The 23,787-nt window shown below is 38.9% G+C and overlaps 1 protein-coding gene across 5 annotated transcripts in view; it reads left to right on the top strand.

The window, feature by feature from the left end:
• Nucleotides 1-23,787, top strand: part of GTF2I (general transcription factor IIi) — a 78,992-nt gene that overhangs the window by 39,531 nt on the left and 15,674 nt on the right. For all 5 annotated transcript variants that reach the window (XR_002086143.1, XM_019471310.1, XM_019471311.1 and 2 more), the window contains exons 11-23: nucleotides 601-663; nucleotides 2,381-2,482; nucleotides 7,579-7,644; nucleotides 10,694-10,877; nucleotides 12,660-12,718; nucleotides 16,594-16,665; nucleotides 17,377-17,560; nucleotides 17,878-17,936; nucleotides 20,045-20,116; nucleotides 20,619-20,802; nucleotides 21,238-21,294; nucleotides 22,014-22,099; nucleotides 22,590-22,685. Coding sequence is in view for 4 of the 5 variants with exons in the window: in XM_019471310.1 (XP_019326855.1) it covers nucleotides 601-663; nucleotides 2,381-2,482; nucleotides 7,579-7,644; nucleotides 10,694-10,877; nucleotides 12,660-12,718; nucleotides 16,594-16,665; nucleotides 17,377-17,560; nucleotides 17,878-17,936; nucleotides 20,045-20,116; nucleotides 20,619-20,802; nucleotides 21,238-21,294; nucleotides 22,014-22,099; nucleotides 22,590-22,685 (1,284 nt within the window). In the remaining variant the exon portion in view is untranslated. The remainder of the gene's footprint in view (nucleotides 1-600; nucleotides 664-2,380; nucleotides 2,483-7,578; nucleotides 7,645-10,693; nucleotides 10,878-12,659; nucleotides 12,719-16,593; nucleotides 16,666-17,376; nucleotides 17,561-17,877; nucleotides 17,937-20,044; nucleotides 20,117-20,618; nucleotides 20,803-21,237; nucleotides 21,295-22,013; nucleotides 22,100-22,589; nucleotides 22,686-23,787) is intronic.

Below are 23,787 nucleotides of genomic sequence, written 5' to 3'. Positions count from 1 at the left end.
TAGCTTCACTTTTTTAAACTTTACTGCAGTTACATGCATATTGCTCTTTCTCCCACCGAGTGTTGATAGGCCTAATCCTGTTTATTAGGTTGCAGCAGACTGCCCCAACGAAAGCATTGTGATTATGAATTTCCCTCTCATTTTTCACTGTTGGCCTTGCAGCCTGTTATGGAAATCATTATAGTGCAACGACTATGAGGCTGTAGAAATGGTAAAGACATACATCGTCTGTAGGGGCACACAGACTTTGTTCATATATTTTCAATAATCCTTGATAGCAAAGGGAAAAATATTTATGATTGTATTAATCCTATTAAGCCAAGAATAAGGAATTTCCTACTGTCATTAACACCAACTCTGCACTGCTGCACACACAATAGATTGTGCAAATATAATCCCCACCTCCCTGCCCGTGTCTAGAATTGCTTAAAGGCTTATGGTAAAATATCTTTGCTTCTGTTTTTGTTGCACACTGTGAATGCAAAATGTTTCAGTGAGCCAGGGGACTTCTTTGACAAGTGTTAGTTTAAATACAAAAATCACAGAGTGTTTGGTTAAAAATCTTTTCTGTATTCATCAGTCCTGCTTCTCCCCCTTCAGATTCCTCCCAGCATGCCCCTTCAGAAACAAGTGAGGATCCTGAGGTCGAGGTCACCATCGAAGGTTAGTTCTCCCGGTCATTAATTTCAGTCTGTTGGGTGTTTTTATGTCCAAAAAATGTTTCACAATGCCTGCATTACTTGGCACTGAATAAATAGGATTATGTGCCAGTGTTGACTGCAGTTTGGATCGTGCACATATCGTAAACATATCTAGTCCAGAAGTTCTATAAACCCACAATATACTGAAGCATATTGGACTTACTGGGCTGGTTTTGAAATGATGTGTGACAGAGATTTGCATCTTTCACGTATTTTTCAAGCATTGGTAATGAAGAATGCTCATTATTTAACAGCCAATAATTTAGATTTTAAAAAGATTTTACAACATTCATTCTGAAGAACACATTGTTCTATAAGCACACTGTAATTATATAAAATTTCTAGTAACACTAGCTTCTGGGAAGAATTGTACCATAACAGAAATGATGTGTTACAGGTGGTGTAAGTGAAGCTTCAATTTATTTGTCTAATATTGATAAATATGAGATAAAAACCTTTGTACTTACCACCTCCCTTTCTCATCTAAATGGCACTAAAGCCACTAACCAATGTCCACGTTGTTTTCATGCTAGGATGTTGGTTGGAAGCCAGCTGTATTTCTTGCATTTGTGAATTACATGTCCTGTAACTGCTTTAAAACATTTCCGAGATTGGCTTTTGCAATGCTTGCTTGTGGAATGGGTAAGATTAGGACCACCAAATTAGCAATTTAGAAATTAGGCAATGCATTTTAGGACAAAGTTGACACTTCTGGCATTACTTTCACCTTTTTATAATCCAGCAGTAAAATAATTCTTACGTTACCTCAACAGAAAAGGTAATAAGAGAATAGTTAATAAGTTCTGTGTGTATGTAAAGGCCTTTACCACAAAATTAAAAATGCTCTGAAAAGGTTTTCTCTGACAGAGTATAATACAATTGCATAGGTGCAAGAGATGTCAATATGTAATATTATTCTTCCTAAGTAAACTATACCCTTGGTGACCTGGGCAGATGCTATTTTGTATGTGAAATTAACTTTAATTTTCTTTGTCTGCTTTAACCATTTCTTTTCTCTAAGGTTGCAGGTAGTGGTAATTGGACAGTCTTAAAAACCCATTAACTGGTAGGGAAGATAGTGTTTTGGATTGGGAAGTGACTGGCTAAGTAGCAGCTCACTGAAAAATACCTGGGGTTCGCAGTTTTCCTCCTCTGTCTGTGTGTATTTGAGGTAGGGCTGACCTCTTAAATGAATTTCAGTTACGTCCATCAGTTCTACGTTGGTTTGAAATTGGTTTTGGCACCTTTGAGCTCTTCAAGATAAAACTTAGGTACTGTGTTTCAAGACTTATTAGTGGAAGGATACTTCCAATTAGATAAAAAATGTAGTCTGTGTCTGCACAATTCATTTCCTGATTTCTTTTGCTGTTGCGTGGTCATTTTATGATCATGAGATGTCCAGTCATGTTTCAGAACACAATAGTGTTTTCCTTAGGAAGTACAGAAGTAGCTTTGCTTTTTGCTATCTTATGCCTTGTGCTGGCTCTCTTACACAAATTGTTCCTACGCAGGCCAGTAGCTTTCTCAAGTTACTCAGATAAGTAATTCATTGCAAAATTTGATGCCCTGATAAAGCACAGTTCAATACTTGCATTAGAGCTTTGAAATTCAAAGCAGTTCCAACGTTGCACATAAGTTCTCTGGACATTAAAACAGTGATATCTTCATGTTTCTTCAAGATGATGACGACTACTTGCCCCCTAACAAGAGACCGAAGAACACTGAGTCAGCTAATGAAGCTGCCAATACTGGGAGAAGAAAAGTGAGAGAGTTCAATTTTGGTAAGATAAAAATGAAAGATTTTTTGTCTCTCTGCTTTGTTTTATAAAAAGGTATTAGACAATTTCACACTGCAGGAGTGAGACGCGCCAGTGCTAGTATTCATTGAAGAGCCCAGGGCTCTTTGTAGATACATTGCAGCAGTATAATCATCATCATAGGCTACCTCTGTTCTTTGTCATTATTCAAAGTGACCCCCTAAATAGACACTGCAAGTAATTTAATAAAATAAAAATAAGTCCAGAGTTTTGTCAGCTGATTTCTTGGACAAGAAGATAAGACTGAATTTACTAGTGTACTGAATTATGGCAAACCGGAGGTCAGGAGCCTGTCTAGCTGGTCTTTCTTGATACGTGCTGCGAACAATGAAGATGTGCTGAGGGGAGCCACATTTGGGAAGGTAACCAAATGACTGTTACGCCGAGTAGCCTGCCTTGATCCCTGCGGACACACAAAAAGTTGGGGTCTCTTTGGTAGTGTTCTTTCATGATACCTTATGTAGAGTTCTCACTGCAGAAATGCATCCACAGACTGTAGTTATTCTGCTTAAAGATACTTCCCATGTGATTTGTTGCAGCCCCATACCTCTCCTTTATTTCTTGTTTTGGTTTGGTTTCTGGGCAGATATCCCATGAATCTGTGTACTTCTGTAAGATTCTGCGCAATCAGGAGTATGTCCTTTGGCACAGTGTTTGAGATGTTTATTAGGAATGTAGGGATTTGAGGTCAATTGAAAAATCCCCATGGAACCTCTTCTGACATCTGTTTTGCGTGAAACATGTTCTTTCATGCTAATTTCAGCAAAAATGAATAAAACATTGTTGAGAGCTTTATGCTCAAAAGATCATTAATACTAATAGGCAGTTCCACACGTAGCATTAGTTAGTTTTGGTTGGGTCAGGAGCACATAATGGCAACATTAGTAGAGGAGAAGACTGAGCAGTTAATACTGCAGAAGCTTTTGCTAGAATATATTCCCTTAGTAGAAAACAGCATCTAAGCTTGGCAGGCCAGCAGTGTTTGAAGGGCATAAACAGTGAGGTTGATTAGACATGGAGAGCAAAGGTAATAAAATATTAGGATGATAAAAGTTTGAGTTGAGCTTGCAATGTTGAAACACCAGTTAAAGAACATCTCACAGCTTACCTGCTCACTGTTGCTTCTGAGTTGACTTGGTAGATTATCTCTTTGGGCTGTTCTCAAGAAAACTTTCCTCTTAACCACCTGCCGTGCAGTTAGATTACAGTGTTTTGCAGCTCATGGGTTATTCAGAGATCTTTATTCCTGGGCTTCCTGAATTGTATTGAGGTTATTGCCCCTCATATTCATTTTTGGGCTTCACCTACAGAACAGGGTATTTCTCTACGGTGTTGCAAGGTTTGGTTAAAACACAAAATGAATGTGAGAAGCTTTGGAGAAATAGACTTCATTTGCTGTAATGAAAAAAAGAGCAACTGTTGGTAGTTGCAGTGCGGCTGTTTGGACCGTTCAGAAGACTTTGCACCTTTGTCTAATGAAGTCTAATATTAGATAATTGGACAGGAGAAAGGGAGGTGTTCAATTCTATCATGAATAGCTGCAGAATGACAAAGGCACATACACTCAGAAGACTGGAAAGGAGATAAAGATGCTTGAGAGAGAAATCTGTCTCATCTGATAAGGACTTTCAGTATTTTACGTAACACTGATGAGATCTAGATGTTTGATAGCTGTGAGTTGGAGAGACTTCCTGTATGTCTTGACTGAGTCAGAGATCAGTACCCCAAGTGGCCTGAGAAACAGGGTGAATAATGTGCTGTGCTCTTAGTTTCATGGAAACAGGAAAACAAAGTGGAAAGCCAAATAATTGTAACCAGGGGGAGGAATGAAAAGTGTCTGGTAAAATGCTTAATAGAAATTGATCATCTTTGGGAAGGGAGGTTGGATTTCAAAAATGTTTCTGAACCAACTATTTAAGGTTAAAAATACCTTTGCTGAAAGGAACTGACATTGTCAGTAAAAATCTCATCCCACAACATTTTTTGCTTTCTTAGAGTACCCCAAGTGGCCTGAGAAACAGGGTGAATAATGTGCTGTGCTCTTAGTTTCATGGAAACAGGAAAACAAAGTGGAAAGCCAAATAATTGTAACCAGGGGGAGGAATGAAAAGTGTCTGGTAAAATGCTTAATAGAAATTGATCATCTTTGGGAAGGGAGGTTGGATTTCAAAAATGTTTCTGAACCAACTATTTAAGGTTAAAAATACCTTTGCTGAAAGGAACTGACATTGTCAGTAAAAATCTCATCCCACAACATTTTTTTTTGCTTTCTTAGAGATTTTATCAAAAGCTCAGAAGCTTCAAGCTGTGTCTTGCAGTTGTGTCATACCATTTTAGTGGGAAGAAAGTCCCCTTAGCTGTTATCTCACTGTGACAGTGATGGAAAGTGTGTATAGTTTTTCCCCATTTTGACACGCTGTTGAACACAGGTTTTGCCAGCCTGCAGCATGCTTAGACTTGCTGCGTGTTTTCCATTTTATTTCCCCACAGAGTACTGTGTGGCACGTTGATGGGAATAGAATGTTCCTGAGCATCATTTTGTGTGCGCTGTGCAGGTTGCCCCTACTGTAGTGGATGTTATCTGGAGCAGAGAATGGAGTGAATTGAAGAGACTGTGGATGGGCTGGGGAAGTTTTCAGGGTTGTTATTTAATTGGGATGGTGTTTCCCATGTATCAGAAGGTGTATATATAGGAATAGAAGGAAACCACCACTTATCTTGGTGCCTACAGGAAAACTAAACTGCTTTGTAGAGTGATTACCAAATCAGAATATGAGCTTAGCTTTGTGGTACGTCTTCAACTTTGCTACACAAGCACGAAGTGTGTGACAAAAGAATGTTTTTACAGTGATTGGTCTGAATCCAAGGGGTTAATAATGCTGACAATCTGATTAAAAATAATGTCAGTTACCTGATAACCCCTCTGAATGTTGTCTCTGTAGCCTAACTTGGCAATTTACTCATAAAATACAAAAGTAGCTAAAAAACAGCGTGCTGATCAAAATGTGAGCGAGTTTATAATTTTTTTCAATTGCCTATTCTCTGTGTATCCACCATTCCAAATAAACATGCCTGTTTTGTGGTGTATTTAATCATTAATCCCTGTAGTGTTTCCATTGGAGGGAGAGGGGCATGGAAGTAGTTGCTTGAAAATATCCACATGGAATATTTGGCCAGTGATTGTGGGGTTTGGTAACTGAGAAAAGCGAACCCTTGGCAACTTAATGGCGCCTGGAGGAACGCTCTCGTGAGCATGCTAACAAGCAGAGGGAGACCAGGCTGGGTGAGAGCAGCTTCTCCTAAAATTGCAGAACGACCAATATTCAAAACAGTATTATTTGTATACTTTTATATGGTTGCTTTGTAATATGGCATGACATTCTTTCTGGCTGTTCTCTCTCTCTGATGAAAACCAGCCTGAGTTTTAGAGGAGGTTGTTTGCTGAGTCTGCCTCAGAGCTTGATGAACTGAAGGGATCTCAACTCTGTGACGCTTTCCCCTGGGTTACAATCTGGAGTCACATGGGTGCCTTTCAAAAACCTTGTCCCAGGACTGTCCATGTGTGTTCACCAGCTCTGTTGCGTAAAGCGGAGTTTCCCCTTTAAGCCAGTAAATTCTGACTCGTATTTTCCTGACTCTTACTGGTAAAGCTGCTGTTAATCCATTGTTCTGCAGGTCAACAAAAAATGCAGTTGGTGGTTGTGCTGGAATCAGAAAGAGCTTCATCTGGCTATACATCTGAAATTAAAGAGGGAAATATTGCAAGGTTGAAGTGACATGGGAGCAGAAAACGTTGAGCTCAAGACATTTGTCAGCTAAGAAGCTGTGTACTGCAGGATAGCAGTAAAAAGGGTGGCAGAAGCAATTATATGGATTTTATCCACATGGATGTTATTTCAAAACATAAACAGGTTAATTGATGTAGGTGATATGCCAGGTCACTAGAATGAAGAGTTTATGTCTGGATGAGAGGCAGTGTGCCAAAACACCCTTTCCCCTCTAAGCAAGGCCTTATTCTTGCCCATATCTGAAGCATGCTGGTCTCTTGATATCCATAAAGTTACATTTAAAAACTATAAGCTTAAAAATGGCCACCAAAGTTGTATACATTGGTCTGAGAATGAATATTTAAAACCCTTTCAATACGGACTCGAAATTCAATCCTCTCTCTTGTCTGATACAAGAATTTTCTGACAACTGGCAGTGTAATAGCTTGAATGGCCTCATTTTTTGACCTCTGCAGTTACTAGATTCAAGTCTTTAGTGTAAGAAATAAGCTGTAAGTACAGTTGTTTATTAACTCATTCATAAAGGCCAGCCAGCATCTGGTACCATCTACAAAAGAGTTACAGCATTTTCCTAAACGCATTGAGATAGTACAAAAAGCTGTGAAAACATGTGCGCTCTGTCACAGGCAGAAAATTAGATGTTAAAATTCCGCCGTTTAATCCAGCTCTCCATGGAACACACGATTGGATTTGGATAACTTCTGTCTTGCAGCCTTCATCTTCTTTCAGAAATAGGATTTATGGGGATGTTTTGCAACATCAGGACTTGGAGAAATACTGGATTAAGGTAGAGGATAGCATGATGCCTTCTGAGCCAGATAGCTGTACAGATGCGCCAAAACAACTTCATGTACTCGCTGTAAGCTTTATCAAGTCTCACTAATTAAACTTTTCAGCACCCAGATTTAGATAACTATCAACAGCGGCTGCAAACTGACTTTACCCCTGATGGTAGTGAGAGCTGCTGACTGAGCCTTCAAAGAGAAACTGCTTTTGGAGTTACTTTAGCCTGGTTTGTGTCCTTTTATTTTTTTAAACTTGATTTAACATCTGCACAAGTTTTGGAGGTAATCTCAAACATTTTATTCTATCCTTTTTCTTTCTGAAGGTATCCATGTATTTTATGGTATAGCCTATACCGTACTCCAGAGGCACCTATATGCAAGTGAGCAGTAAAAGCACACTGCATATTTCAATTAGGGGTAACACAGATTTTACAAGAGATCCTCAGTTTCCTTTGTACTCTGACATGTCCTCCTCTTTTCTTTGCAGAGAAATGGAATGCGCGAATTACAGACTTGAGAAAGCAAGTTGAAGAGCTGTTTGAAAAAAAATACGGTATGTGTTACGCTCCTTTCCAAACAATTGTCTCTAGTCCTTTGACACCGTAAATCACAGCTCTTTGGCATATGTCTTGGCGTTGGCTCAGGAGCACACCAGTACTGACAGCACCAAAGGGTTAAATATTATTAGAAGACTTAAAACTGGGGAAAGCAGCTTTTTTGATGAGCAGAGTAATTTCAAAATTGGGTGCCTGTGTTTGGCACCTAAGCGCAAAACTTGATTTTATTTTTCAGTTGTGCTCAGTTTCCTGGAGTTCCAGTGTGCTCATGTCTGGGGCCACCCACATTTAAGAGAGCTGGCCTTTTTTCTGTAATTACACTGAGTCCTTGAGTGAAATACTCTTTTAAAATGGCTCTGGGGAGAGGTTTACCACTGCTTGATTGTTCCTTTCTGATTATGATTGATTTGCAGTGAAGCAACAATTATATGTTAATGGTTCTTGGAGAGAAAAAGCACACGTGTTAGTCTTTGGAATTTGTCTCCAGATGTTGCACCTAGACATGTTTTGTGTCCTCATATCACAGGCTGAAACAGCATCAGCAAAAATTTCAAAATAAATGGTGGTGCTCCTGCAGTGAAAAGTGGAAGTGCTTTCAGAATGGACCTTGTGATGTTGGAGTTACTACATGTTTTGGGTGTGGCTATCATCTGACATTTAAACAGCCCACTGAAAGCAACTCAGACCAAGTAAAAGCAGTTCACAATCTGATTTACAGTATTTTAATTGCTCTAGAAAGGAGCATCATTCGTAGTGAATTGCTTTAATTTTGGGTTTGCTGTTTGCACATAGCCAGCCTAAAAATCTCCTGTGGAGTCTGTTGAATGCAGAGCTATTCCTGACTTTCCATAGCAGCCCAGATGGTATTAAATTATCCCCTTTTTCTCTGTGGATGGCAACATTTCATTGATTCAGAAACCAATTCCATATCAGATTCCAATTCTTTCTATCTGTATGCACATGCAGTTTCGCATTTACTGAAATGAGTTATGGATGTCAGAATTCCCAGAATGCTCCTCAGGCTTGTTGGCTTTTGGAGCTCCAAAATGTTTCAGCAACGTCAGTCATTGTCATCCATTACAACTGACATGTCTGAAAATGTATTTATTTTTGTGTTTAGATGTAAACTAAATGGGATTACTTTTTATACTGTAAACACAAGATAGTGTCTCTCAAATACAAACTCATTTATAAAAATGAAACCTATATTCAATAGGATTCCTATGCAAAAATATGTAAGGTTCCAAATCTAAGAAGCCTCACTGCAGACTGCGATGGTGATCGTGTTCTTAGGCTGTCTGAAGAGTATTTGCTAAAACATTTGCTGATTTAAGAGAAATAAAGACTCTCACTTGTAAAATCTTACCTGTTGTTAGTTACTTATTTAAACAGACAGGATTTTTGTTACTCTGAAGCTGTTCTTACTTGATGCTGTGTAGTGATCTAGATTTTAGTGATGTTCTTGATCTTTTTTCCTGCGGCTAACTGTGGTTCACAAATGCTCATTTCCATCTGGATTTGTTATGCTTTTTCACCACGTGCCACAACAGCCTCCAGGGCTGAGAATAATTTTATTAATTTCTTGGAAGACGTATGTGACTGCAATAAAAATCTACTTTAATGAAGGACTGGTGTGATACATAACAGCTCTTTTGGTGATTGTTCTGCAGCTCCTTTGACGCAGGTTTGAATAGGGTTTCTTTAGTCTATTTGTAAGCGTCATCTTCAGGTTCGTGTCCCTCTCTGTACGTATCTCTTCTCTGTCTCCAGTTTTGGCCATCTTATATTTGGCAGTTGAAACCAAGTCTAGTTGAAACACAGTTCTTCTCACAGTGTCCTAAAATTTTGATACTCGGTTCTCGTCAGAATATAAGACTAAGAGACATACAGTATTTTCAAAGCTTTCCTGTTTTGTGATAAACATACCTAGAACTGTTCTGCTTCCAAGTGGTTGACGGAGTATGTTACCCAAATGCCTTTAAAACCTAAATTGTTTTATTGTTTTTAAGAATTTGTGAGTTAACGTGAGCATTTTGTATACACCGATGTCTGAACCACTGGCCACTTTCACGTTACATTAAGTTGCTTGAAAAGGTGCATTGAGTAGTTTTGCTTTCAGAAACCTTGCCACGACATCACTGTACTCTAATTTGGCCTTAGCTTGGCCTTTCTCTCCACAAATAATGTTTTGCATCTAATTTCCGTAGCAAAAAACCAGAATGTACCAAACTATTTGCAGACCAGTCAGATGGTAATAGAGAATTCTTGTTGCGTGGCCTACAAAATTAATGTACCCTTGTGAGTATAAAGCAATTAGCCCGCTTGGTATTTGCAAACCATCATGCCATTCTCCAGTATTTGCCAGCCTGATAAGTGTATCGATATGATTACGGTCCTCATAACTTAAAGAAATACATTGAGGTTATTTTCCAGCAGTGGGTGAATCTGTTATTTGCTTTTCATTTGCTTCAAAGACTTCATTAGTAGGGTCGTGCTTTTTTCGACATTGTTCGAAGTGTACTGTTTATTTCATCAGTGATTCCTTGGATTTCTAAAATACACTGAAGGTTTAGGAATTCACTCAAAAGAAGAGATGTGTGCCCCTCCTCCAAGGCATTAATGACTCTTCTAAGCCAATAGTATTAACAAATAATAATAATCAGAGCTAATGAACTGAAACATGCTTTGTTTATAATTAAGTCTAGATAATTTCATCTTTCAAAATGTGCTATTAAACAAAACCAAAATACTGTGAAACTTCACTGTAACAGGTGCAGTCTCTGTTATTAAATGTTTACAGAGTAAAGGGAGAAGAGGAGAATCTGCATATGTATGCAGGTCTGCAGCTTGTTTACTGTGAATTAGAGTGATTTTGCTATAAAACAAAAACAAACCCCCACAAATACAAATGCTTGCATGTTGAAATGTGCTGAGGGGCTTATTGCCTGTCTGCTAATTTAAATGTTTTTCAGAGTGATATCAAACAGATAATCTGAGTAGAGCCACGAGCTACTCTAATGTTTTTATTCTCCTTTTTTCTTAAAGCTCAAGCTATAAAAGCAAAAGGTCCAGTGTCTATCCCATACCCGCTCTTCCAGTCACATGTGGAAGACTTGTATGTGGAAGGGCTGCCAGAAGGAATTCCCTTCAGGCGGCCATCCACATACGGCATTCCCCGTCTTGAGAGGATACTTCTAGCAAAGGAGCGGATCCGGTTTGTGATTAAAAAGTAAGGAATTTTGCATTTTTGTCCCTATATTACTCATTGTTTTCTGCTGGCTCCACTCTGCTTCATTTTATCTTCAAGAACTTCCAAACTGATTTCTACTGACGTATTCTTTTGCAGTGCTGATGAGTCGTTTTTAGTTGATGTTCACTCTGACAAATTCAGCTTATCAGGTCACCAGAGCACCACAGCGGTGGCTGAGATCTGGACAGATCTCTTCGATATTATGGACTTTTTGTCATGGGCAGATCTCTTTGTACTATTTTAATCTCTGTGGCTCTAATACACATTGAAAGCTATTGACTTGGGGATATTTTATGCTGTCTGAGGATCCTGGCTTAAATTTCAGCTTGTGCTTTTTATTTTTTTTTCTTGCTGGAATGCTGTATCAAGGTGTCTACAGCTGTATCTGTATAGCATCTCCAAGGGCAGACTTGAGGCCAAAATAGCTGCTGGTTCCTGTTATTTAGTTGGATGCATGTCCTTGGTGTGTCTGGAGGTAGATCAGATAGTGTACATGAAGGGAGACCTTAGATGTACATAGAAACTGCTTGAGGGCTCAGTTGCCTGCTGTAGCTAGCCTGGCAGAGTGTCGTCTGCCTTTAAAGTGAGGACATGAGACTTATGAGATGTTCTGGGCTCCTTTCTTTCTCTTTTTCTCCTTTCTTGCCTTGGTGTCTTTCCTAGAAGAACCCTGACATTACTTTCTGCAAAGGCAGGTGGGATTGGAAGGGAGCCTGGACCGAGCCTGAATTCAGGATATGCAGGGAGAGATGCCGGCATCTGTGGATGCCGGGTGCTGGATCTCGGAGCTGCAGAGCACTTTGAGATCCAGTACTGCGGGAACGACTGTGGCAGACTGATGCGCAGCTTTGGTAGTGGGTGGATATTTACCTTTTATAGTTTGGTGCTTCACTTCACAGACAGATGTGATGTTTCACACCACAGATGGGCATTTACAGTTTAAATGAAGCTCTTGTGAGTAACAGCTGACGTTTTACTATTGTTCAGTGGTGTAGGGCCTAATCCAAGAGTTTTCAAAGTGGACAGGAATCTGCTGATGGCAGTGGTCAGGCTCAGAATTGGTGGTAGTGACAGCCCATGCCTCTGTGCATGCTGCCTTTAGCACGGATGCTAGTTTCTCGTATTTGAGAGGTATATGTTCAGTTTCTGTCATCCTAACGCTTGCACGTAACCAGAAAAGAGGAAGAAGTGTAGATCTACCTTTTGTCTCGCTTAAAATCGGACACTATGTGTAGATTTCAATATTTATGCAATGCTGGCACTTGCTCTTGTCAAATTTGTCTTAGTTGTTAACAGTAATTAATTTATGCTGTTCATCGGCTCAAAAACCAGTTCAGCTCTGTGAGAAATGTCAGAATTTTTAAATTTTTTGTTGTTCTAATATGGATAAAACTAGATGTATTTGGGAAACAGAAATGTCTGCTTTGAGATTTTCATTTTTAAAGGTTAAATTTTTGATTTGGATCTTTGTTTCTGATGAGGTGCGTCTTAGACCTCAGAGATAATTTTAATGTAAATCTGTATGTTACCATGAAGTGTTATGGCTCAGGTGGATATGGGTATCAGGCATGAAAAATGTTTTTGTCAGTAGGGTTCCAGCCAGCTCTTATAATACTTCGGTGTTAATTGGAATTTAACATTGAGGATCGTGATGTCCCCTGTTATTTTTTTTTTCTGATTCTTCAGTGGTAACTTGAGGCTGTAACTTCTGGTTTATCAAGGTGTATGTCACTGTTGAAGTATGTATCTTAAATCTTTTAGGCATGAGCTTTTGAATTCGACACAAGATGATCTACCATTGGACAAACCAGTTGCAGGAGGTAGGTCCTCAGACATGTGAGTTGTACAAGTACAGTCAGTCTGTACGGTGGCTACTGTTTGCTTTTACTAATAACACATTGCAAATAATTCCTCTTGTTTTGAATTTTCTTTAGCTACAAAGTGACAGCAATTTTCCACTGGCTATCCAAGCCAGTGTTACTAACGCTATCAACTGATTTGATTCAGCTGGCCAGAAGGAAAAACAGAGCGCTAAGCGTTAGACTGTTGAGATATAGAGAAAAGGCAGTAGTTTCCATAGTTGATAGAGTTTACTGGGTAGGGAACTGTCTGTATCATGGAATAATTGCTTATATATGGTATTTGCCAAAATTAGATTAACTGAAATGCAGTAATGAACATACTGGTTATAGTGACATTTGTTATTGTAGAATCTGACTTGCTCAGATGATGGCACTCCATTTTCACCTAGTGCATTCTAACCACTTTTGCCGTCAGTAATACTTTTCAGCAGACGCATGCTCTTACATGTTTTGTCTCCATTGAGCACCCATCCAAAGGTAACAAAAATGACCGTGTAAAAAAAGACTATAAGAACAGACTTCTGTTATGATTACACCCATGAACGCATTTCCCCTCAAGTTGGGAGAAAAAAGTTTAGTATGGAAAAAAATCAAGTTTTGAAAGAATTGTGCCTTTGCATGGGCACTAGTTGGTAAATTACTTTCCTGGACTTGTTTTTCTCTTCAGTTGTATTTTACTGTCTCTTGGGCTTCAGGGCATTTTTTTTAATTGTCCAATTAAGCCAAGTGTTGAAAGCTCGTATGCCTGAACCAATAGTAGCAAACAAATTGCTCCCAACCCCAAAATGCTAACTGGCAACCTCAGCCTGGTTGAACTGTTGAATTTTTAGTAATACCAGAGAAATTCTTAGTTCAGACAGGGACGCAAGCAATGGTAGTATCTGCACTACTGCAGCACCATTATGTTGTATTATATACTCGTAGTCTTCTGTTGTAAAAAGTATGTTAAAGACTGTACTTAAAGTGAATGTTAAGGATCTAAATTAAGCAAAGAAATTATGTCATAAGGATGTCGCTTTAACATGCGTGTGGGAATTAAACTTTTCCTGCAGTATAAGTTAACCTAGTGTCTTGAGTCTTAATAACCTACTGTTCCTTTGAGCACCAAATTTGACTACAAAAATAGTAGGTAGGGTAATGACTGAGTCTTAAGCTTAACTGTACTCTTATATGGGCTTTTAAATTAGCCCCTTTCTCTGTTGTTTTTGTCATATTTAATATGGTTATGCTGATTATGAAGACAAAGCAGGTACATTTCATATCCCGTAAAACCCCTGTAGCTAAGAAAACTAGTAGTAACCCGTTTTTATGGCACAGTGTTATGAACAGTCGCTTTATGTTGCTTGTCTTCACTAACTCGTAATGATGATATATTCATGTGTGACCTCTGCATTATTTCTGAGAGAAGAGAACGTCTGTGAAAGCTGTTGATAACATCTCAGGGAACACAGCTCAGAAGGCAGCAGCTGTCTGAGCCTCCTTTCCCCCAGTTTTCTTTTCTCCCTGTTTGGATTCCCTCTTTCCCAGTAGCTCATCGTCTCCTCTGCTGCTCCGTGTGTCTGCTGCCATCTGAGGAGAGAGAGCTATGTAGCGCCAGCCCCTGCTCTCGGCTCCTTGTGGCTCCGTGTCCAACATCCTGCTCTGTCCATAGCCCCTGCTAGCTTGTGTCCCCAGCAGGAGAGGAATGGGATGAGTACAGAAGTTGTATTTTGACTGGCAGAAGAAAGACTATTTGCATTTGCATTCCTGTGGGAAATAGGGTGGTCAGGAAGGTTTTATGAAATGGTCTCAGCCCTGAAGCCCTGAGAAGACTGATATTGGCTCCGAGACAAACCAGTCGGGCAGCGATGGTTTGGCTCAGGAAATGGCTGGAGAAGCGTGAGCAGGTGCTCATGAAGATAGCCCAACCTGGTGCAATGCAGTTACGGAGCAGAAGTTGTTGCTTGTGCGTGATGACTAAACCCACAGTGTGGCAGCTGTCCAGTATCTTGCTCAAGACTGATGCGCTTCCACTTGGTGGTCACAAAGACATATTTAGAAGAAAAAAGTGATTTGTATGATATGTACTATGATCCCCGGCACTGAGGGGACAGAGAGATTCTTTTAGGGATCCTTGGCAGAATGATGACAGCACTAAATCATAGTTACAATTAAAGCTTTGTATTTTTAACAGGATATTACAATTAGCATAGCATAGAATTTATGATTAGAATGGCACAAGCAGAATCAATGTAGCACAATTTATAAGTAGTGTAATACAGAATTTATAATACAACTTAACCTGTGGTTTCTAATCACCTCTGCAGATCGGGTCAGATCTTAATACATGGCTTGCTGTATCAATAATACAATCATACAAGAATGACAATCATAATCTAGACTCAAAAATGATATAAAAGACGATGAGTCACTCAGCCAATCCTCGGAGGAAGCAGAGGACAGTGGAGGCATCCCTAGCCACGGGGGGTCAAGGGTCTCGCTGACCAGCAGCAGCTCCGGTCCAAGTTCCCCCCATAGGACTTGTAACTGCTTGATGTTATGGACAGTGCTCCGTGTGCTGTTACGCTTCCCTGTTCCATGCCAGGGACATCACCACCACCGGGCTGGCTGGGTGCCTGGGACCTTCAAGGCCAGTGAGGAAGGGAGTAATCGGGCTGGCGCCCCGGAACCTTGAGGACAATAGGGAGGGGAAGAAGAAATCTGTTTGGTTTGTCTACTTGGTTCACAAGACCTTCAGGGCCTGAGAATGAAGGCAAAGGGAACGAATACGTGACCCGCTCCTTCACAGAGAATGGCTGCCTGCCTTACAAAATGGCATTAATTATGCTAACCACATTACCAGGGGTTGGGAGCAGGGGGTACCGGTCACAATCCCCAATGACAAGCAGACATGACAAAACAGAAACAAAAGCTGTTACCATTCCTGCTACCAAATATGACAGCACTAACGTCATCGTTGTGCTCTGTTGTTCTGCTGGAGGAGCAGAACTCAAACTTATGACTGTCTTCAGGTGCAAAACTTTATCTCATGAACTCTACCAAAGGTGCGTGTGTACCAGCAAAGATACTCAAGTGATAAAATGATGGAAGAACAGTATTTAAACTTGTTTTATTCACCAGGATATGCTAATCTACAGAGCTGCCACATGTTGGGTTCTGTGTCTAAATTATGACTTAAGTCATGTCTTTGGTAGTGTCAAGGAAACGTTTTGGAGAGTTGGAACTAAGCTGCTTGTCATCTCGAGAGGAATGACAAAAACCCTAGAGTCATCTGATGTAGCTGTTAACCACCATTCAAAAAGTATTGCCCACAAACAGTGGGGAGAAATGGATGCTGGAAGTTCAACATGAATATACAGCAAGGAGCAAACATGTGCACCTACTGTAAAAGCTTCCTTTGGGGTTGTCAGTGCTTAGTGAAAATTCCTTGAATGCGAGTTTTCATCCCGTATGCATACCAAATTCTACACTGAGTGTCCAGATAATTTTGCAGAAAATGAAACTAGCAAAAAACTAATCCCATCTCCAAATGGGATCTACAGATTGGAGGCGGATGATGAAAGCATTGCAGTTCTTCATGCCAATACACTGCGTGTGTTTTGTAGCAAGAGCGATGTCACTGGTTCAATGGATTTTTGTACAGTTTTAATATGATTTCATTTTTTATAATTAATTATCCTAGTTCCAAGTTGAATCCATACTTCCTCTGCATAGTATTTCCTGGGTTACCTGAAAATGCGGGATGGTTATGCCTGCTATAAACTGAACGGCTGACAATATAACCAAAATAATTAGGGAATGTTGTCTTTGTTCTGTGTCACTCTCCAATACAGTGAAAGAGGAGTGGTATGCCAGAATCACCAAACTGAGAAAGATGGTAGATCAACTCTTCTGTAAAAAGTTTGGTGAGTACAGTATTATTATTTTCTTTTCTTTTATGGCTTTGTATTTCTTAAAAGGCTGCTTTCATTATTTCCTTTGCACGTCTACGTGAATGAGACCTTTGATCAGTTTTTTCAAATATTTAAAATCCTGTCAGTTGAGTGAAAAAGAATGTATTGCTCTACTGCTTATCAACAAGGTAAATTCTTAGTTAAAAAAATTTATAAATCTTATATGTACAGCTCTTTTAATTGCTCTCAATTCCTTCCTATTTGGATTTTTTTCCTTTGATGGTGAATAAAACAACCAGTTACTTATTTATATCTGTTGCAGTACCGTTAAAATTAGTATTAGAACATTTCTGGGTGAATTTTTATGTTCTCTCCAATATAAAAAAAAAAATAGCCAGCTTCGTAAGAGCTAGAATAAAATGTTGCATGATGCTCTATAATAGATTAAAAACTTTGGATAAAACCACTGTATTATGCTGCAGTGAAAAACCCAGTAATCTTCAGTCTGGCATTGTGACTGCCCATATCAACATGATATAATAAAGTAATTTTTTTATGTTCTTGATGTGCTGAGACTTGGACTCTGTTGGGTTTAGATATCCTGCATCGTCCCAGGTTCTAAGATCACGATTGCAACAGCCTGAAGATTTGGTAGCTCAGCTAGCTTTTAATAAAGGTTGATGGCCAAACTGTCCAGTTACTGGATGTATTTTGTTCTAACAGCTGAGGCCCTGGGAAGCACTGAGCCTAAAGCTGTTCCATACCAGAAATTTCAGGCCCATCCTACTGACCTGTGTGTTGAAGGGCTGCCAGAGAACATCCCCTTTAGGAGTCCCTCCTGGTATGGAATCCCTCGCCTTGAAAAAATAGTTCAAGCGGGCAACAGAATAAAATTTGTGATCAAAAGGTGAGTGTTTGTTTTAATGACTAAACATGGGGTTTTTTTGAAAAAGAGGCCAAACAAACACCCTTTGTGTAATCAAGCACTTGGTTTCATTAAGCCATGAAGCATTCGATCTCTAGTTACCAAATAGGCAGGTTAAATATTCTGCGTTATAAAGGGGGTATTTGCAATCGAGACAAGTCTTCCAAAATATCTTTGTGGCATTTTCACAAGTGTGAAATACATAATAGAAAAATCCAAACTTTTCAATTCATGTCATAATAAGTAGTAGTAATTAATTTATGTCAAGAATGGGCAGATTATTCGCTTTCTGGTTGCAGGCCGGAGCTGCTAACTCTCACTTCAACTGAAGTTATTCAGCCCAGGTCGAACACCCCAGGTAAGACAGGTGCTGTCTCCAAGTGGGAATGGAAGGGATTGGTGGGGACACAAATTTGGATCAATGCAACGTTTTTCAAGAAGCAACCCTTCTGTGATGAGCGTGCTGACATGCTCTTCATGAGGTTTGAAAGGAATAAATTGATCATTATGAACGTGGATGGCTTTCTGGATTGTGGTGCAGTCCAGCTGTCTTTGAATAACAGAACGGATCACCTTCACAGCCCGGGAGAACTGGAGTTACTGTCCTGGCCTGAATCAAAGCTCTGGAGCCCCTTAGCGTTTCACAGCTGACTTTGTTGGGCTTTTTTTCAGGCCTCTGTTGGTAAGGAATTGTAATGACTTCTTGTAAGCATGAAATACCTTTAACACATGAAGAGAATCCGGATTGTTTTTTATTTCCTGAGACAACCGAATGCTCTGAATTGGTGTGTTGATACTTCCTTGCTACAGAAGTGTACAATCCAGAGTATGAATCTGGTGGTAGTAATAACACAAACCAAGACCCAGGGCTTGCTAGGTTTCTTCCCCACACGTTTCACTGGATAAACAAACTGCAGCTTCAGGAAATAATTGTGTTGAGCTCTCTGCAGAAAAAAAAGGAAAGAATATGATTTAATAATCATGTAATCAGTAGTCGTCTTACGTCATCACAACGTACTGTGGATTTTTTTTGGATTGTAGGAAAAGGCTCATATTCAGCAAGAGGGGTAGCTCAGTAGAAAAGACTGTGTTCAATATGGAGCAGAAGGAAAAGGCAGCGTTGATTGGTTTGTTTCGTTGCCAAAACCCCGATTGTTGTCAAATTTGACAATATAACTGACAATTTGACAATGAAGTAGTAACAGCAGGTGCCAATGATAGCAGTAAAAAACCAGCTAATAAAATCCTCTTTCTGAAAGAACTGACGTGCGGTGGCTGCGATTCTTAAAACTCAGACTGTTTGAATCTTCAGAATAACATTTCTTTTTTGTACTAGTTATATTTTTCACTAACTTACAGGTGAGTCTGGTGTTATCAGTGCCCACAACAAAGCTTAGCAGGGTCCAGGGTTTGATGTCAGACAGGTAAACGCAGCAAATGTTCTCTTGGGCTTAGAGCCCAGTGAAAACCATTTTCCCAGGCAAAAGCTGAGGAACTTGTTCCTGCAGATGCAGTACTTTATGTTGCTAATGAATATTATACCTTTTTTTTAAGCAAAATATCATTCTGTTGCAAAATAATAATCCGGTGTCCTCAACAGATAGTCTGCAAACAACGTTTCTTAAAAGTAAATTAGTCTAATTCCTTTGCCAGTGAGACTACAACCTGCGCATAAATACAAACACATGTGCAGGTGTTAAATACCTGTGAAATCTATAAAATAAGTAGGCCAGATTGCAAAAAATATGAATGCATCTTGCCTTGACAGTATAAGAAGCTAGAAATAAAGACGGTCAGGTAATTTGTTAGTCAAAAATATTACTTAGAAACAAAAAATTCCGTATAGTTTCTTTCCTGCATGCTCTCCACAACTCTGAATGGTATTAGCTCAGTAGCAGTTAATTGTTATTTGTGGGTTATGATGAAAAGTAATCAGTTATGCTGTTTGTCAGAAAAGTAGTGCTTTTTATTGCTGCTAGTGTCCTTTGCTTTCTTCTCCACCTAAGCCACAAATTGTCTGCTCTGGCTAGCACTCCTATAATTGACTTTTATTTACAATAGAGAACAAGATTGAAGATGATTTTTTTTTTTATGCTAATCGAAATGTTTAGCAAAGCACTCTCTGCATCCTCTTCTGTTCTAAAGAATGTTATTCTTATGCACTATGATTAATTAATTCCAACTTTGTCAGAGCCAATAATTCCTTCCTGCATCTAAAGGCTCTGAAGAACAAGTTCTCCCACTTGGGGCAATGCTTGAAATTTGTAACCACGTTTAAACAGATTTTTCATTATGTAGAGGGAATTACGTGTATCATTTAAGCTGCTATTAATAATCATTGCTCATTGTATGTCCTTGTCTATGCAGATGTGACTGTGTTGGTAGTTTACAAGTTCTTGTGTTCGAATGTGCCTCTTTATCTAGAACTGGGTAATAGTCTGACATCTGTCCATTTCTGGTTTTCAGCCAAAGAAGATTGGAACGTCAGGATCACAAAGCTAAGAAAACAAGTAGAAGAGATATTTAATACGAAGTTTGGTAAGTTACATGTTAAATGAACTGTTTTATAATGCCACTGTGTTTTAAAACTCGTCTGTAAAAAGAGTTTTAAATTTTACCGTACTTATTTAAACATCAGAAATGTGCTAGGTCAGGTGTGGAAATCTTGACTCCTCTCACCTACTTTTTACTGACTCTTCCCTATAACTGACATAAATGGCTTTATAACAACATCCTAGGCCATAGATTTTCCACTTGTGTGACAGAGATGATATGTGCACAAAAAGCTTTTGGATGAAAAAAGTTCACAAAAGAAAATATTAGGCACTGCAGACTTAGATGTTGTCTGTAATAAGATGGACAAAGTCGCCATTTGCAATTATTCTACAGAAAATAATAGAAAATCTAGTTAAATATTTCTCTTGGGTTTTTTAATTATCTCTGAGTAGCAGAGCTTCTGTAAGCCAAGCTTCTTAAAATCACTTGAGATAAAATACCACCCATTTGAGTGTGTAAACTATCATTAAATTTTTATTTTCAGCCCAAGCTCTGGGGCTTTCAGAGGCAGTGAAAGTTCCCTATCCTGTATTTGAATCAAACCCTGAGTACTTGTACGTCGAAGGCTTGCCAGAAGGAATCCCCTTCCGGAGTCCCACATGGTTTGGAATTCCACGCCTTGAAAGGATTGTTCGTGGGAGTGGCAAAATCAAATTTGTTGTTAAAAAGTACGTAATTCAGTTATTTTTACTCCTGATTTTGAAGCTATTTGATTTTCTTCCCAGCAACTTTAGGCTTTAAATGCTACCTAAATTCTGTTTCCATGAAACAGAAAGAACATTTTGCACATATGTTTTACCTCATAAAAGGATATACCTTCCTTATTAAATTTAAATAGATGTATAAATTGCGTGTTTCATGCATCAAGGATCTAGGGGAAACCCAGAAGAAAATTACAGAGTAGAAAATGTAGCTTTATGTTTTCTAACTTTTTGTGGTTATAGTAGATGGAGAGTCACCCGTGTTTCTAGCAGAATTTTGTTATAGAGAGCTGATGTTATGTAAATCGGAACTCGAATGAATTCTAAGAAATTTGTAACATTTTGCTGTATTTTTTTTCTTGCATGTGTAATTGATTGGATTGTGTTCTGTTCAACTTTTAGGCCTGAGCTTGTCACTTCCTATTTGCCTCCAGGACTGGCTAGTAAAATAAACACTAAAAATAAACAATTAAGTATTATTTGCTGCCATCAATTCATAAATACTTACTTTCTGCTTCCTTAGCAGACTGAGAGATCTTTGTGGTTAAAAAATACGGGTGTCGCAAACAAAAGGCCTTATTAAGATGATTTTATTTAAGATGATCTAGCGTAGTAGCCTCTAAATCTGCTTTCATTTGAAAAAGTTACTCAAAACATAAATTTATCTACTTTTTTTTACTTAGGACTATTCCAATGCAGAAAATGGAATTTACCCAATTTCGACAACTTTTATTTTGCGATTAATGGCCTAAACCATATTTAACTTACAGGTGTGAACTGAAGTAAATAGCAATGAAGTTTTGTAAGAAAAGAATAAAAAAGAAAGCCATTTACGTTTAAGTTGTCTATAAAAAAATCAGAAGGTAATAATTTTGTTATTTAGATAATAAAAAGTACCAAAGCTGTCCCTCGCACTTAGAAACACTGAAGTCTTCTGTTCTGAATTAGTGGAGTGAAAATTTAGGTGTGATACCTGCCTTTTTCAAGAGTACTAAGCCTGCTTTTTAATGCTGTGTCACTGTATTGTTCAGATTTTACAATGGAGACTGTACCTAGTACAGACACAAGTGATTCTTCAGTCTGTTGGAATTTTCAGAATACAGCTGTGTTTTCATTAGCTGTGCAGGATATACGTTATAGAGGGTTTGTGCATCACACCTTGTATTATATTGACTTCCAGCAATGAGTCCAAAGAGTTCAAAAAGGTCACGAAGTCCTGCAGACAATTCAAACGTCCCAGAGATTGAAGTTACTGTTGAAGAAGGTATGGAAGAAATACCATTAAATAGTCTTCTAATGTTGTTCTATTCTATTCTTTTGATGTTTTCTGTTCTTCTCAGTTTTCATAGCCTATAATTAACTTATACGTGCACCTCATGTAGCAAACTCAGTTTCATTTCAGGGCTCCAGGTACACTTTAATATAAAAACAGTTCTATTTTTCGTTTCTTAATAATACTGGATTCTGTGCAGGTGATGGTTATGTATAATGTTGGAGTTTGACAGCTTGCTTGGGCCTTTTATTCCAAGGAGAGATGTGGGAACTGATGTAGTCCTTAGTAGAGAAATGACAGACGTGATCAGTAGTACCAAATGCTTAAATACAACCCTAGAAGAACTTCTTACGGGGTTTTTTAGTCTACTCTTGATTCAGAAGTTAAGTTTTCTCTAGTAATCAAGTTTGATGTTGTGTTCTTTTTCATATGATGGCTTGCTTCTGCTCTCTGCATGTATATATGTAATGTCTTTTTACAGGTCCTAATAAACAACAAACAACAGATGTTCGAACTAATTCTCAAACCAATGGGTCCAATATGAGTTTCAAGCCACGAGGAAGAGAGTTTTCTTTTGGTAAATGTTGTGGGAATTAGCACACGTGCATTCTATTAATGTTGGTATTGAAAATTCTGGTGATTATGTATCAGAGATATTTTGAATTCATGTTTTATCCTACAGTTAGTGAATGACTGAAGTTCCTGTTTTCATGTACATTCAGTTCTTCGTCGTATAGAATAATCTGCATCAGAGAAATCCTGGATGATGTGTGGAGGATGCTGTACAAATGCAGCACAGGTCCATTAGATCTTATTAGCTTGGGTTCAGAATCAGTCCCTTTAGACTTTTGCTGCTCTGTTATTTCACAGTGCTGCAGACCCTTGAAGGACTGTCTGGTGCACCCAGCTGTGATCTGATATTGTGCATAAGCTTAATAAGTGCTCCACAAACTTGAAATATTGAGCATCACTGTGCGGAGATACCCAAGTGGTATGTAGGAACTAGGAAGGATTTGAACTAACATTAGTAAGTCACGATCTATCGGAGCTGATTTTGCAAGGTCGCCATTATAGACCTCTCCAGTTCTGGAAAATCAGTGAAGGAAAAGCCAGACAGGACTGGAAGCCATGTAGCTGTGTTCATGAGCAGTGGGCCTGAGCTTTTTAACCATGGAGGACCAGGCCTGTCTGTGCAGTGCTCTAGCACAGAAATCTTTGCATTGAAAGCAGAGTCAAATTTGCAACCCAGATAAATTCCTCGTAGTCAAGGGAGTTGAATGACTGTATTCAGAGTAACTGTAAGCAGTTTCCAAGTCTCATGAAACCTTTTTTCAGCATCCTTACATTCTCAGATTATTTGCTTATATTTATGTAGGAGTTTGTTGTTACCTGTTTTTTTGTATTTGTCCCTCATGCTTTCTTTTTAGCCATATGGTCATAAAATGTCAAACAAAAGAATTCTTTGCTCCTACTGAGAGTTTAGAATGAATATAAGATACTGATTTGGTATGACTGCTCCTTTTGGCATGGGCAGTATTCCTATTCACAGTTGTGTACAGTTTTCTTGGACTTGCTTGTTATTGTTAGACCTAGGCTTTTTTTAAGCTTTGGTCTCTGTTGTGGTTTAACCTCAGTCGGCAACTGAGCACCACACAGCCACTTGCTCACTCCCCCCCCCC

This window comes from Aptenodytes forsteri, unplaced genomic scaffold (genome assembly GCF_000699145.1).
Source record: "Aptenodytes forsteri isolate BGI_AS27 unplaced genomic scaffold, ASM69914v1 Scaffold209, whole genome shotgun sequence".
NCBI lineage: Eukaryota > Metazoa > Chordata > Aves > Sphenisciformes > Spheniscidae > Aptenodytes > Aptenodytes forsteri.
The sequence above is the reverse complement of the archived record's forward strand: the minus strand, read 5'-3'. Positions and strand labels throughout refer to the sequence as shown.